General features: G+C 41.3%; 1 protein-coding gene across 2 annotated transcripts in view; it reads right to left on the reverse strand.

Annotated features, from left to right (window-relative positions):
• TTN (titin) overlaps positions 1-14,312 on the reverse strand; it is a 277,411-nt gene that overhangs the window by 14,142 nt on the left and 248,957 nt on the right. For both annotated transcript variants that reach the window (XM_084892040.1, XM_084892042.1), the window contains 19 exons: positions 13,937-14,242; positions 12,062-13,828; positions 11,426-11,719; positions 10,196-10,483; positions 9,779-10,078; positions 7,601-9,667; positions 7,197-7,499; positions 6,779-7,084; positions 6,394-6,684; positions 6,002-6,298; positions 5,568-5,873; positions 4,355-4,660; positions 3,988-4,269; positions 3,226-3,819; positions 2,814-3,101; positions 2,408-2,707; positions 1,561-1,863; positions 694-996; positions 2-586 (listed from right to left, as the gene is read on the reverse strand). In XM_084892040.1, coding sequence (XP_084748166.1) covers positions 2-586; positions 694-996; positions 1,561-1,863; positions 2,408-2,707; positions 2,814-3,101; positions 3,226-3,819; positions 3,988-4,269; positions 4,355-4,660; positions 5,568-5,873; positions 6,002-6,298; positions 6,394-6,684; positions 6,779-7,084; positions 7,197-7,499; positions 7,601-9,667; positions 9,779-10,078; positions 10,196-10,483; positions 11,426-11,719; positions 12,062-13,828; positions 13,937-14,242 — 9,486 coding nt within the window. The remainder of the gene's footprint in view (position 1; positions 587-693; positions 997-1,560; positions 1,864-2,407; positions 2,708-2,813; positions 3,102-3,225; positions 3,820-3,987; positions 4,270-4,354; positions 4,661-5,567; positions 5,874-6,001; positions 6,299-6,393; positions 6,685-6,778; positions 7,085-7,196; positions 7,500-7,600; positions 9,668-9,778; positions 10,079-10,195; positions 10,484-11,425; positions 11,720-12,061; positions 13,829-13,936; positions 14,243-14,312) is intronic.

Raw genomic sequence — 14,312 nt, forward strand, 5'->3', positions numbered from 1 at the left:
CTTAGTGGTGTTTTTGGTATGACTGGTTCCTCGGATTTTAAGGGTTTGCTGATACCAAACTGATTTTCTGCTGAAACACGGAAATGGTATTCCACATTTTCTTTGAGGCCTTTTACCACCAGAGATGTACCTTTGACTCTGGAATCAATGGTATACCAGGCGGCTTTAGGCACTTCTCGTCTCTCAAGGATGTAGCCTAAGATGTCGGCACCACCATCATCGGCAGGGGGTCTCCAGCTGACCCTTACAGAGCGAGCTTGTATGTCATCATATTCAAGCGGCCCTTCTGGAGTGTTAGGAATTCCTATCACCTTGACCTTGATGTAAACAGCCTTCTTGCCACATTTATTTTCCAGAACCAGGTCGTATGAGCCAGAATCTTCCCTGACGGCCTCTTTGATGACGAGCTCAGTGTGTGTTTCAGAGGTTGCAATCATGGCACGCTTACTGATATCTTGGCCTTCTTTGGTCCATTTACATATTGGGTATGGTTTTCCTTTGATTGGAATGGTAAGTCTGATGACTCCACCTTGTCTTACAAAGAGACCCTCCTGGTATCTTTCATCAAGTTCAACATCAGGATGTTCTGGAAAAAAAGGTAGGTTGCAATTGCCATTTGTGTAGGAGTGGGGAGGGGAGGGGAAATAAGTCTTAAGGCAATTACAGAATAAAGTAAGTGATTGTGTGTCTTACCAAGCATTTCCGTGATTTTGACTGTTCCTGGTACCTCAGCAGGTTCTCCAGGTCCACCAGCATTACAAGCGAGGATACGGAATCTGTATTCAGCACCCTGAGGTAGGTGAGTTAGAGTATATTCCCGAATCTTGGTTGGGGTGGTGTTACATTTGGTCCATTCATGTTGATCTACTTTCTGCATCTCAATCAAGTAGCCTGTGACTTTAGATCCACCTTCGTCTTCTGGAGGGCTCCAGGCCAGGGAGACGGACGTCCTGGTTGTATCAGTAACTCTTGGGTTTTGTGGCTTTCCTGGGGGAGCTGGGAATAAGAATAAGATCACAACAACAAACTTGTTAAGGTTGTCGAAAGTTGAAAATCAACTGTGCCACCTAACAAATCCACTGAGTGTGGAAACACGGACTGTTAGCATTAGAATATTTTTTTGTTTTGTAAAAAGTTCATTTTATAAGGTAAAAAACACTAAAAGCTCTTGTTTTTTTTTTTATTTGTCTTTAATGTTTTATTTGTAATTATTACTGCTATCTCACATTCATCACCAGTTTTTAAAGTGCTTTCAGAAATATTAACTTGTTTAAAATTTTTAACTGGAGTTACATTTTAAAGAGGGGAAAATAGGCTCAAGAGAAGACTATAAAAGTTATTTGACAAAATCTCCTAGGAGAGAGAGGAGGGAGGAGATTGATGACAAAGGGATGCAAGCAATTTTTTTGAGCTGATGGAAATGTTCCGCATTTTGATTGTGATGGTGGTCATACAACAGTATAGCTTTCAAAACTTAACAGACTTATACATTTAGAAAGGGTGAATTTTACTACATCAAATTATACCACAATAAACTTGACTTATACAAAAATGTATTACCAATTGGGTCCATGGCAACGATGGGTTTAGAAGGACGACCTGGTTTTCCAGTCCCTCTCACATTAATGGCCGTGACACGGTGTTCATATTCTAAGCCTTCAATCAGGCCAGTGGAACGGTACCGCGTCATCGTCACTGGTACTTTATTGACACGGACCCATCGTTCTGCTCTCACTTCTTTGCGCTCCACAATATATCCGGTCACTTGGGAGCCACCATCGTCCTCTGGTGGGTACCAGGTGAGTGTCATGCCATCACGGGAGACATCAAATATCTCTAATGTTTCTGGAGGTCCAGGAATACCTGCAGCAAGAAAAGGTGACACAATATTGGCAATATGAATAAACCAAAGACTCATATATTTGTACCAGTGTGTTACCTTTTTAAATAGTATATAAGACACCTGTGGCTTTTTTCCCAAACTTTTCATTTTTTTTTACTTTTCTTGCTGTTCCTTGTTTTCTTATATTTTATGAACATTTATTAAGCATGCATTCTTTCTCTCACTTTACCAGAGCCAGACTGTCCTTCCTTTCTTCCCTTCCTCTCTTCCATGTATTTTTCTCATCTGTCTCCCTCCCTCCCTCCCTCCATCCCTCCCTCCGTCCCTCCCTCCATCCCTCCCTCCCTCCTTCTTTCCCTCCCTTCCTCCCATTAAAACAAAATCTAACCATGTTGAAAACCTCCAAGAAAAGGGGTGGGGGGGTAGAAACCTTAGAAAGACCCTGGGTTAATTTTGTGACCTATTTTTACTTACATAAGGACACATTAAGAACAGATTCCTTTTTGTTAACATTCAGAATCAGATCAGAGGAGGGGAGAAGGGAGGAAAAGTCCAAGGACTTACTGATGCTGCTGCGACATTCTATGATCTCTGACTGCAAGTAAGAGCCAATCCCGAAGCGGTTGGTTGCAGCCACACGGAACACATACTCGTTTCCTTCAGTGAGTCTGGTGAACTTAAATGTCGTTCTAGTCACTGATTCAGATACTGGCAGCCATCCTGGACGATGGGCATCACGTTGTTCTACCACATAACCACTCAATGGCGCGCCACCATCCAATTCAGGTGCTTCCCAGGAAATGGTAACTGAAGTATCTTCAATTTCATCAATCCTGATAGGCCCAGTTGGTGGACCAGGCTTGTCTATGAAAGAAAAAGAAATCCAGGGAATCAGTTTTCACTTCAAATCAAAATTGGGTGACTGAATGTCAGCAACAATTTGCATGTGTCTTTGTTAACATGTCCTTACCAAGGATGATAACTTTGATGGTCTCTGAAGTAGATCCAGTTACATTTTTCAGTTCAAGTGTATATTCTCCAGTATCTCTGATGGTGGTTTCACGGATGGTTAATTTCGCTACTTTTGTATGAGTTTCAACTGTGACACGGTCTGATTCTTTTAGTTTAGAACCAGCAAAGAACCATGAAGCAGCAGGAGGTGGACGACCAGCAATAGGTATCACCAACTCTATTGGTCTGCCCGCTGGGACATGGATGGTCTTTTGAGGCATCGTAGAGAGATCAATTGTTGGCAACACTGTAAGGAAGAAATGAGGCATTTGTTGTTAAGCATTATTTCTAAGGACACAGTATCATGATTTCTGAATGTTTTCTTAATTTTACTTTACTATGATTGCCATTTTTGTCAATTTGATACATACCTCTGAGATCTTGTACAGTCACGGGTGTGATGATCTCTCTTGGCTCTGACACACCTTTCTCATTTTGTGCCCTTACTCTAAATAAGAACTGTTCGCCTTCATTTAGGGAAATAACAGTGTGCTCTAGGACTGTGGGCTTTAAGGTAACAACCTTCATCCATCTGTCAGTTCCAGCTTTGCAGGCCTCAAGAACATATCCAGTGAGTCGGCTACCACCATCATAGAGTGGTTTTTCCCAGGCAAGGGAAACAGTTGACTTGGTGACATCAACCACTTCCAGTTTTGTAGGCACCAAAGGCACTTCTGAGACCAGCACTGCATCAGATGTTTCACAAGGCTCTCCAATGCCATAAATATTTTCTGGCAACACTCTGAAATAGTACATGGTTCCTTCTATGAGTCCAGAAATTCGGTAAGATGTCTTGCTGCATTTGGTAGTTACTGTTTTGAATGCTCTCATGGCAGCTTCACGCTTCTCAATAATGTAGTTGTTGACTGGAGCTCCACCATCAATTGTGGGGATTTCCCAAGTAATGGTCACAGAATCTCTTGATACTTCCTTAACTGTCACAGAAGGACAAGGACCAGGAGTATCTAAAAAGTAGAATGAAAGATCCATAATGCTTATTTGCCCGATTGGTTGATAGATTTTCTTTTTTGCCAGAAAATATACTTAACATAGTTTCTCTCTAGAGAGGTGATAAGATGTATTTTTTTAGAGACTCTACCCACAGCATCATCAATTTTCAGACAAATACTTACCATATACTTTAACAAGGACTGTTGCTGATTTTTTGCCAGATTGATTTTCGGCTTCAATGGTGTATTTTCCAGCATCGTACCGGTTAACTTTGTCCACGATAAGTAAAGAGTAGCTGTCTGTGGTGTCAATAATTGCTCGATTTGCAAGGTCAATGCCTTTCTTGCTCCATGTTATGACAGGAGATGGCCTTCCAGATACAGATACCATCAGGCGTAATGAGGCCCCAGCTCTGATGGTCACAGTCTTCTTTAAATCATCTGCAAGCTCAAGATCTGGTATTTCTGGAAAGTAAAGGTCAAAACTTAATTACTTCAGGAATAGGTGTGATGAGAAAATAATTCACCTAAAAGTTTGTAGGATAAATACCTAGTCTTTCCACCGGCTCAATTTCGGCAGTTGATTCGCTGTATTCACTCATGCCCTTCACATTGACAGCAGCAACTCTGAAGGAGTACTTCTGGCTCATTTTAAGGTCTACCACAGTGAACTCATTATTTCTTATTGTGGCATTGGTATGCACACGGTACCACTGCTCAGTGTCCTTCTCTTGCATCTCAAGAACATATCCTATGATGTCAGTGCCACCATCGTACATGGGCTTGGTCCATGCCAAACTAATGCTGTGCTTGGTGGTATCTACAACTCTTGGAGCAGAAGGTGGTCCAGGGGTATCTATAGGATTTTAAAAGGGGATACAGATACTATATAAATGAGAAAGCTTTGAGATTTGTATTTTTGGTTTTCAAGAGTCCCAAAGGCATTATTTTTTGTTGTCCACACCCATCAAGATAATTTTTGTAACTGGCATTTTCAGATATTATAGAAAAGCACTGTCTGGTATATTATCACTATTATTATTATTATTATTATTTAATAATTGAACTTCTTTGGAAAGGTAGATGTATCTTTCCTGCTACTTTGGCTAGCTATGCTATGTTCTAGCTAAGCTCTGTGTTTAAAGTATCCACTCTCAGGGACTTTCTTTCAGTTGCTCAGCTTTCACTGGGTTAATATCATTTGTCTCCTCTACAGGTGACAATGAATACAGGAATCAGTTTCTGCTACATCCTCTATTCAGCCCCAGTGATTTATTCCTTAGTTCCTGGGCTCTAATTCTACACAGGGATTTGCTACTTCCTTTCGAAGCTCTTGTGACAATTGTTATGTTGGGCACTTACGAAAGTACTAGAAACCATGTTCTACTAAGACTCTGCTTAAAAGAGGTGTTATCTTCTTTCTTATCAGTAGCTGTTATCACTACAATGCATTTTCTTGTCAATAGCTGTTATCACTACAATGCATTTTCTCAGTTCTTTAGAGGATTTATAAAATACATCCTTGTAATATACCTTTTTCATAGATTGGAAAACACTGCAACAAATTTCCAACTATTGCTGACTTAACAGAAGTAATAGCTAACTTGTTTTCTGATTGAGACTATATTTAAAATCCTCCGAATAAGCATATGCTTTTGTAGACCATTTGTAAATTCTACAAGTTCTTGGAAGTGGCATTTTGGAAAATTATTTATGATACAGTTTGGTAGGCATTAGGTTTATGTATAATTCTTGGAACTCACACGACGGCTCTCTGCAGGAGATAAAGTTGGAAGCCTCGCTGGGTTCACTGTTGCCAGCAGCATTCACTGCAGTCACCCGGAACTGGTAAGCACAACCCTCCATCAGGCCTGTCACCTTCAGCCTGGTATCATACACCACATAGTCTTTGTTGACACGGGTCCAGCGCAAGCTCTTCTTCTCACGTTTATCCACTAGGTAGTTGCTGATCTCATTGCCACCATCAGATTCAGGTTTTAGCCACTGAATAATGATATGCTCTTTGCCAACCCCAATTTCTTCAGGCATGCCAGGTTGTGATGGGATAGCTGTTTACATTTTTATGGAAATAAGAATAATAGAATTGCATGAAGTCGCCATTGAGATAACTGTCCTCCTCTCCCCTTGAGCCCATTACATTTCAATTACCAAATTGCTTAAAAGTGTTAATACTCACTGAAAGAGTTTCTGGCTACAATTGGCTGTGTCTCAGCAGGCACACCAGGGCCATATTTGTTTACTGCCCGCACTCGGAATATGTATTCATTGTTCTTGATGAGTCTGGTAACCACATAGGATAGGGTTGGGCATTCGCTCTCAACGATCACCCAGTTGAGCCTGCTGGTCTCGCGCCTTTCCACAATGTAGTGAGTTATTGCTGCTCCTCCATCCTCCTGAGGAAGGCTCCAGGCTAACGTGCACTTCTCCTCCGTCACTCTGCTGACGGTGAGATTTGCACATGGGCCGGGGGTATCTGAAACAGGTGTAAGGACAAACAGTGATGAAGACCTTTCCTTCTGCTCACCATTGAAAATGCTATAAAAATAAAAGAACATCTGACATGCATACCAAGAACTTTGACCAAAACAGACACGGCCTTGGTCCCACCGGCATTCTTCACTGTTAAGGTGTATTTTCCACTGTCAGTTCTGTCACAGAACTTGATCACAGCAGTTGCTCGTTTGCCAGTATACTGCAAAGAGACTTTTTCACAGAGATCTAGTTCCTTGTCCCCTTTGGTCCAGATGATTTTGGGTTCAGGTTTGCCACCAACTGCAGCATCAAGAACAAGATCTGAGCCTGCTCTGATGGTAACCAGATCACCCTGTAATCGGGCATCCAGTTCAGCCTTGGGTGGAGCTGTCATAGACAAAACAGATGTAAATGAATATATGACAGTTTATTTACACATACGTTGTGATAACTTAAAAGGTGAACATTGAGTATTTTTTACCATATTCATCTCGGCAGGTGACGGGGCCTGTAGATTCTGATCCTTTGCTAATGACGCCTGCTGCATTCTTGGCCAACACACGGAATTCATAAGTGTCTCCTTCACTGAGAGCGGTCACAGTGAAGAAATTATCAGAGACAATGGTATAGTTGCACTTCAGCCAGCGACCATCTCCAACTTCACTGACTGGCTTACGCTCTATGATGTAGCCCACCACCTTGCTGCCTCCATCATATATTGGGGCTGACCAAATCAGGGACACGGTTGATCTTGTGACATCTGTCACTTCTGGTCTTCCTGGTGCATCTGGAAGGGATACAGAAATAAAGTTTAAAAATGCAATCCTGAATTCAACTAGTACCAATGATCATGATGATAATAATAATAAACAAATGTATCCTTAAATTTGGACACATACCAACTGGGTTCTGAGCCATTACAGGTCTTGAAGCTTCACTGGCTTTGCTAACACCTGCAGCATTGAGTGCATATGTTCTGAACTGATATTCCAGTCCTTCTACCAAATTGGTCACTTTGTAGTTGCACTCTAAGCATGGCACTTTGTTTTCTTTTGTCCAAAGAATGGTGTTACGCTCTTTCTTCTCAACCCAGTAGCCAACGATTTTACTGCCACCATCATGATAGGGTTCTTCCCAACGAATAGACATGGCATTGGCTGACACATGGTAGACTTCAGGTCTGGTAGGAGCGCTTGGAGGAACTAAATAGAAACAAAGGTATTAAATATGAATACAATTTTATAAAATCCAGAGGAAATATTTAATACTAAAGATGTTGAAATATGATTTTTGTTTTTCTTACCAAATGGATGCTCAGCAATTATTGGTGCTGATTCTAGAGGCTTGCTGACACCAAATCTGTTCTCTGAACTGACACGGAATGAATATTCCATGTATTTTGTGAGATGAGTGACTTTAATCTGAGTGCGCTTGACACTGGAATTGATAAGCTGCCAAGCTGTTGTGCCTGACTCACGCTTTTCAACTATGTAATTAGTAATCTCGCTGCCTCCATCATCTTTAGGTTCAGCCCATGAAAGGACACATGATTCAGCTGAGACAGATGAGACTTCGATGGGGCCTGTTACTGGACCTGGCCTTCCAATGACCACAACTGTGATGGTAAATGTTTTAACACCAGCTGTATTTTCCAGGGTCAAGAAGTATCTTCCAGAGTCACCTCTCATGCTTTCTTTTACAGACAAGGTGGTTCTGTCTTTTGTTGTTGTGATACTCATTCGCTCTGTCTCCTTAAGTCTCATTTCTTCCAGCTTCCATGTTACCTTGGGGGTGGGACGGCCACTGATTGGCACATCAATGGTAAATGTACTTCCTGCTTTGCAAGTTATGAGCTGATTGGTAATTCCAGTAAGGTCAGCAGTGGGCTCAATTTGAGGCTCTTTGATAATGACGGAAGAGAAGGCTTCCCTGGGTTCACTGTAGCCAGCATCATTCTTGGCCTTCACACGGAATTCATATTCAGTGTTCTCAACCAGGCTTTCCACTGTGAAGGTCAGCAGTTTGGTGTGACCAGCTTCAACCCAGAACTCAGAACCTTTTTGTCTCATTTCGAGCAGGTAGCCAGTGATTCGGCTGCCTCCATCATGGTCTGGTTTCAGCCAAGCTAAGACTGCAGAGGATTTGCTTGTGTCGACGATATCAAGTCTCTTAGGTGGAGCAGGCTGTTCTGTGGCTATAACTGGTTCTGGCATTTCATAGGGTTCACCAATGCCATACTCATTTTCTGCAGAAACACGGAAATAGTACGGAACGCCTTCTGCCAGGTCATTAACCTTGAGGATTTGACGAGAGCATTTTTCACTGACAACCTGCCAGCTTCGGCGACTTGCTTCTCTTTTCTCTACCACGTAATGATGGATTCGGGCACCACCATCAAGGAGAGGGGCATCCCACATCAGTGTAACAGATCCCCGTGTCACATCCTTGAAGGTAATCGGGCCAGGTGGCCCTGGAGTGTCTAGCACCTTGACGGTGAATGTGACTGACTTACTACCACTGCTGTTTTCCACAGTAAGGGTGTATTTCCCTGCGTCATTTCTGTTGCAGTTTTCCACGGTGAGGGTGGTGAAGGAGTCTGTTATATGGATATCAGCCCGAATGCTAAGGTTAGAGTCGGGTTTGCTCCACACAGCTGTAGGGGCTGGTCTACCCTGGTAGGCAATGAAGAGGCGGATACTGGCCCCAGCTCTAACGACATGAGTCTGCTTGAAGTTTGCGTCAATATCCAACTCAGGAGCTGTTAAGCGGTCAACTGCTTGAATTGTGCCAGTCACTTCACAGCTGTCTCCTTTTCCAGCACCATTGATAGCACTAACCCGGAATTTGTATTCTTCACCTGCTTCTAGATCTGTGACTGTGTATCTTGTTTTCACACATGCCTCTGCATTTACTTTGTGCCAGTCTTCTAAGCCAGCTTTGCACATTTCAATAATATACCCAATTATTTCCATGCCTCCATCAAACACTGGCTTAGTCCACTCTAAGCTCACAGTTGTTTTTGATGTGTCTGTCACTTTGACCACCGTGGGAGCACCCGGTGGGCTGACTGGGTCTCTACATTTGATTAGTCTTGAGATATCACTGGCAGGTCCTATTCCTGCAGCATTTTCAGCCATGACACGGAATTCATACTCATTGCCTTCTACCAGACCAGTGACTTTGAATCTTGTCTCAGAGATTGGTCGTTTGCTGATCACTTTTACCCATCTTGTGCTTTTCTTTTCTCTCCTTTCAAGGATATACTGTCGAATTTCATTGCCACCATCTGATTCTGGCCTTGCCCATGTCACGGTAATGCTATTGGCCGTTACGTTACTTGGTTCTGGAGTGCCCGGGGCATCAGGAACAGCTGTAAAAGGAGAACAGAGAAATTAATGAATGAATAAATAAACCAATTAGACACATTTGCTTGGAAGTTAATCTTATGACACATTATCACTTCATAAAAATGGATACTTACTGTATTGTATTTGAGCAACCACTGGGTCAGAATCAAGTGGCCTGCCAACACCAAACTTGTTAACTGCAGAAACACGGAATTGGTATTCATTGCCATTTATTAGTTTAATGGCAGTATAGCTGTGGGCTTCACATTTATCTTCAATTAGTGCCCAAGCAAGTCTGCTGGTTTCCCGTTTTTCAACAATATAGTGAGTTACAGGAGAACAGCCATCATTGAGTGGAGCATCCCACCACAGGGTCATCTTCTCGCCAGTAATATTGGTGAATCTTATTGGCCCAACTACTTTTCCTGGTGTATCTGTAAGAAAAAGATAGTTACACAGTTATTTCCTTTTTCCTTGTCCATTCAAATGCAATCAGGCCTTCTAACCCATGCCCTGAAAATGTTAAGATTAAGAAGCTATTTTAGAAGTACCTTGTACTTTCACTGTAATTTCTGCTTTTGCTGTGCCAGATACATTTTTGGCTTCCACTTTATATACACCACGATGGTCCCGAGTAGCATCTCTAACAAAGAGGCTGGTGGATCCAAGGACATCAGTTATTTCCATATTCATCCTCTTTTCAATTTCTACTTCATCTTTGAACCAAGTTACTCGAGGTACTGGTCGTCCTTGCACCAAAGCTTTAATTCTAAGACTCTCTCCAGCTTTAATAACGAGACCATCAAAGTACTCAGGGCCAAACTCTACTGTTGGTGGAACTAAAAAAGAAATAGAAATAATATGTGTTAATTTGGCTTAATAATGATATAAATTAACATTGTTTTCTTTAGATATTTTTTTAATTTTAATTTTTTTCTTATTAATTAAGGTATTACATATATGTCCTTATCCTCCCACTGACCCCCACCCCCCTCATTCATGCCTTCACCCCCTGTTGTCTGTGTCTACTGGTTAGGCTTATATGCATGTATAGAAGTCCTTTGGTTGATCTCTCCACCGTATCACCACCCTTCCCTACCTTCCCTCTGAGGTTTGATGGACTGATCAATGCAACATTGTTTTCATTAGCATCATATCACAAAGCCCGGAAGAGTTAATACTCATTCTGTATTACCAAAGTCTATTCTGAAAGTAGGATGGATAATTGAGAATGTAGACTATGGAGTAAGACATTTGCATGGTTATCTCCTTTGTTATGTTTGTCATGCTATTTAATCTCGCATTGACACTTACAAAAAGAGAAGCAAAACATTTACAGATCATTTACTTTCTAGTACTGCTGCATATTCAAATGAGTTCTGTACGAGGCTATTGGCTGTGCTCAGGCAAGCTGATGACTGTGCTACTGATGTATGCTGTATTTCTAGTAACTTCAGTAAAGATGGACAGCTATTCTTGAGAGCTTTTTAAGTTTATTATAAAAGACTGAAATTACAAAGCTAAAAATGCAGCTCCACTTGCATGCTATTTATATGGAAATGGAGTGAAATAATAGACATGGTAAAAAGCATTGATTCCAATTACATTTTTTTTTCTTTTCTTCATCTGAAAGGTAGACAGTCTAATTCATTACATAACAACCTTGCATAATCTGTATGAAATGGTATTCATGTTCCCATTTTATAGACCAACGACCAAAAAGTATTTTTCAAAAATGTGAATGATCTTAGCCTTATTGGAAATCAGTTGTAAATGCTTACCATTTTCATCTCTGGTCATGATAAAGCCAGAAGACTGTGAAGGAGGACTTATAGTTCCAACGGCATTTCTTGCAATTATTCTGAATTCATATCGATCCCCAGGACTGAGTCCTGTGACTGTGTACTGACATTCACAGACGTCAGTAAAGTTGCATCTAACCCAACGATCACTCCCTTGCCGTCTCTCAATGCTGTAGGCCACAATCTTACTGCCTCCATCACGCAACGGTGGGTTCCATTTAAGTGTGATGGTTTCTCGGGTGACATCAATGTAGTCAGGAGTGCCAGGTGGGTCTAAAAAATTATATGGAAATTAAATGCATCATTATTTCTGTAATCAACTCTTAATCATCAATAGAAGAAAAATAAAATGAACAAATTCCACAAGATCATTTTAGCCATGTCAATTTTTTTGTATTATAATCTTTAAAAAGAACTTTAAAGTACTTTATCAGACTGATTTGAAATTATCCCCCCTTGCTTTACTTGACCAGTTCTTTAGTGATAATATGCATATATTATGAGAGAAGGTGAGGTGATAATGTGGAAGAAAAGCAGTGTTATTTATTTGTCACCAACACATTCAGGTGCTGAATTAAATATATTTGATAAATCAAATAAAACTCAATTACTTACCTACTGGGGAAACAGCTAAGGTAAATTTGCTTGGGTCGCTAGGTGAGCTTAGGCCAGCAGAATTTTCAGCAAATACACGGAATTGGTAATCCAGGCCTTCTATTAGTCCAGTAGCTCTATACTCTCTTCCAGATATTGGTGATGTATTCACTCTTTGCCAGAGGATGCTATTTCTTTCTTTCTTTTCAACATGGAATCCAGTAACTTCTGAACCACCATTATAAACTGGAGCATCCCAAGTTAGTGACATGCCATCAGAAGTCACGTTGTATATAACTGGCTTTCCTGGGGGGCCAGGAATCCTGAACTGGTGTTTTGCTATAACAATGGTAGAGACAAGTGGCTGGCTGACTCCGTATCTGTTTTCTGCCCTCACTCTAAATTGGTATTCAGAATCTTTGACTAAATTAGGAACTTTGAAAGTCGTCCTGGCAACACTAGAGCACACCATCTTCCAATTAGTTTGTGAAGCTTCTCGCTTCTCAATGCTGTAACAAGTAATTTCTCCTCCTCCATCATCTTCAGGCACATCCCATGACATGATGACACTGTCAGCTTTGATTTCATCAAATTTAATGGGCCCTTTTGGCTTTGATGGCGGGCCAAGTGTGATGACAGTGATGGGAAATGTGTTTCTACAAACTGCGTTATCAAGAATAATTGTGTATTTCCCTCCATTCTCCTTTTTGGCATTCTTAATGTTGAAAATAATTTTGTTTTCAGTTTTATCAAAGCGAACATTTTCACTTTCTTTCAATGGCAAACCATCTTTCAACCAACTGATAGATGGTTTGGGCTTTCCTTTATAAGGTAATTCGAGGTGCACATTATGCCCAATTCTCACAGTGACTTGTGCTCCAGGTATGTCTGACAGGTCAACTTCAGGTGTAATGACAAGTTCTTTCACTGTAATTGGTCCAATAGTGACAGAATCACTCAGTCCTTTCTCATTTCTGGCAGACACTCTGAATTCCAGGACTGACTGTTCCTTAAGTTGGCCAACCTCAATTTCACATGTCTTACTAATGCCAGCATGTGACCATGTTTGTTCTGTGCTACTTTTCCTTTCCACAACATAGTCTGTGATGACACTACCACCATCATAGTCAGGTTTGGTCCAGCTCAGGGTAACCGATGTCTTTGTTGAATCTTTCACTGAGAGATCACGTACAGGAGCTGGTACTTCAGCAGCCTTCACTGGCTCTGTAGTTTCACAGGGTTCCCCAATTCCAATTTCATTTTCTGCAAGAACTCTGAAGAAGAATGGTGTTTTCTCTGACAAATCTGTTACCTTAAAGGATGTACTAGAACATTTGTTTGCCACTGCAGACCACGTTCTCTTGGTGGCATCTCTCTTTTGAATGACGTAATTAATTATGGGAGATCCTCCGTCAATGAGAGGAGGATCCCAGATCAGAGTGACTGTGCCTTGAGAAACATGTTTAATCTGTAATTTCTGGCAGGCGGCTGGCGTATCAAGCACTTTGACACTCACAGTGGAAGACTTTGGTTCACCAACTCCATTTTCTATGGTGAGAATATATTTTCCTGTATCATTGCGAGTCACTTGAGGAATAATGAGTAATGAAGATGAATCAGTGTTTTGAATGCTGTATCTGACATCACTGCCAAGATTCTTCTCATCTTTTCTCCATGTGACAGTAGGTGGAGGTCTGCCTTTAAAGGGAATAAATACTTGTACATCTTCACCCGCTTTAGCGATGATAGAGGTCCTGAAAGCCACATCTAGGTCGATCTCTGATTCCTCTGTAGACATAAAGTGGACATATACAATGAATTTTAAAGCAAGAAAATGATTTACTGAAGGTACACTAATAAAAAAATAAAAATGCACCCAGACCAGTAGATACATACCAAGTATATCTTTAGCCTGTGCAGGTTCAGTCATTACTATAGGTTCTCCCTGCCCAGCACAGTTTACAGCAGACACCTGGAAGTAATAATTGACTCCAGGTTTCAGGTTAGATACCACATATTCTGTAGTTCTGACTTCTTCTTTGGTAGAGACAATAGTCCATTCCTCTTCCTCTCCTTGTCTCATCTCGACAACATAACCAGTAACAGCACTGCCACCATCATAGACAGGTTTACTCCAGGCAAGAGTGATGGATGATTTAGTTGTATCTGAAATCCTTATCTTAGCCGGTGGGCCTGGAGGATCTGGAATGGCCATTCACATAGCAGTTACACAATCATGTACATTTCAGTGACATAAAAAAAGACATGGGTG

This window comes from Pipistrellus hanaki, assembly GCF_964339955.1.
Source record: "Pipistrellus hanaki genome assembly, chromosome: 8".
Lineage (NCBI taxonomy): Eukaryota > Metazoa > Chordata > Mammalia > Chiroptera > Vespertilionidae > Pipistrellus > Pipistrellus hanaki.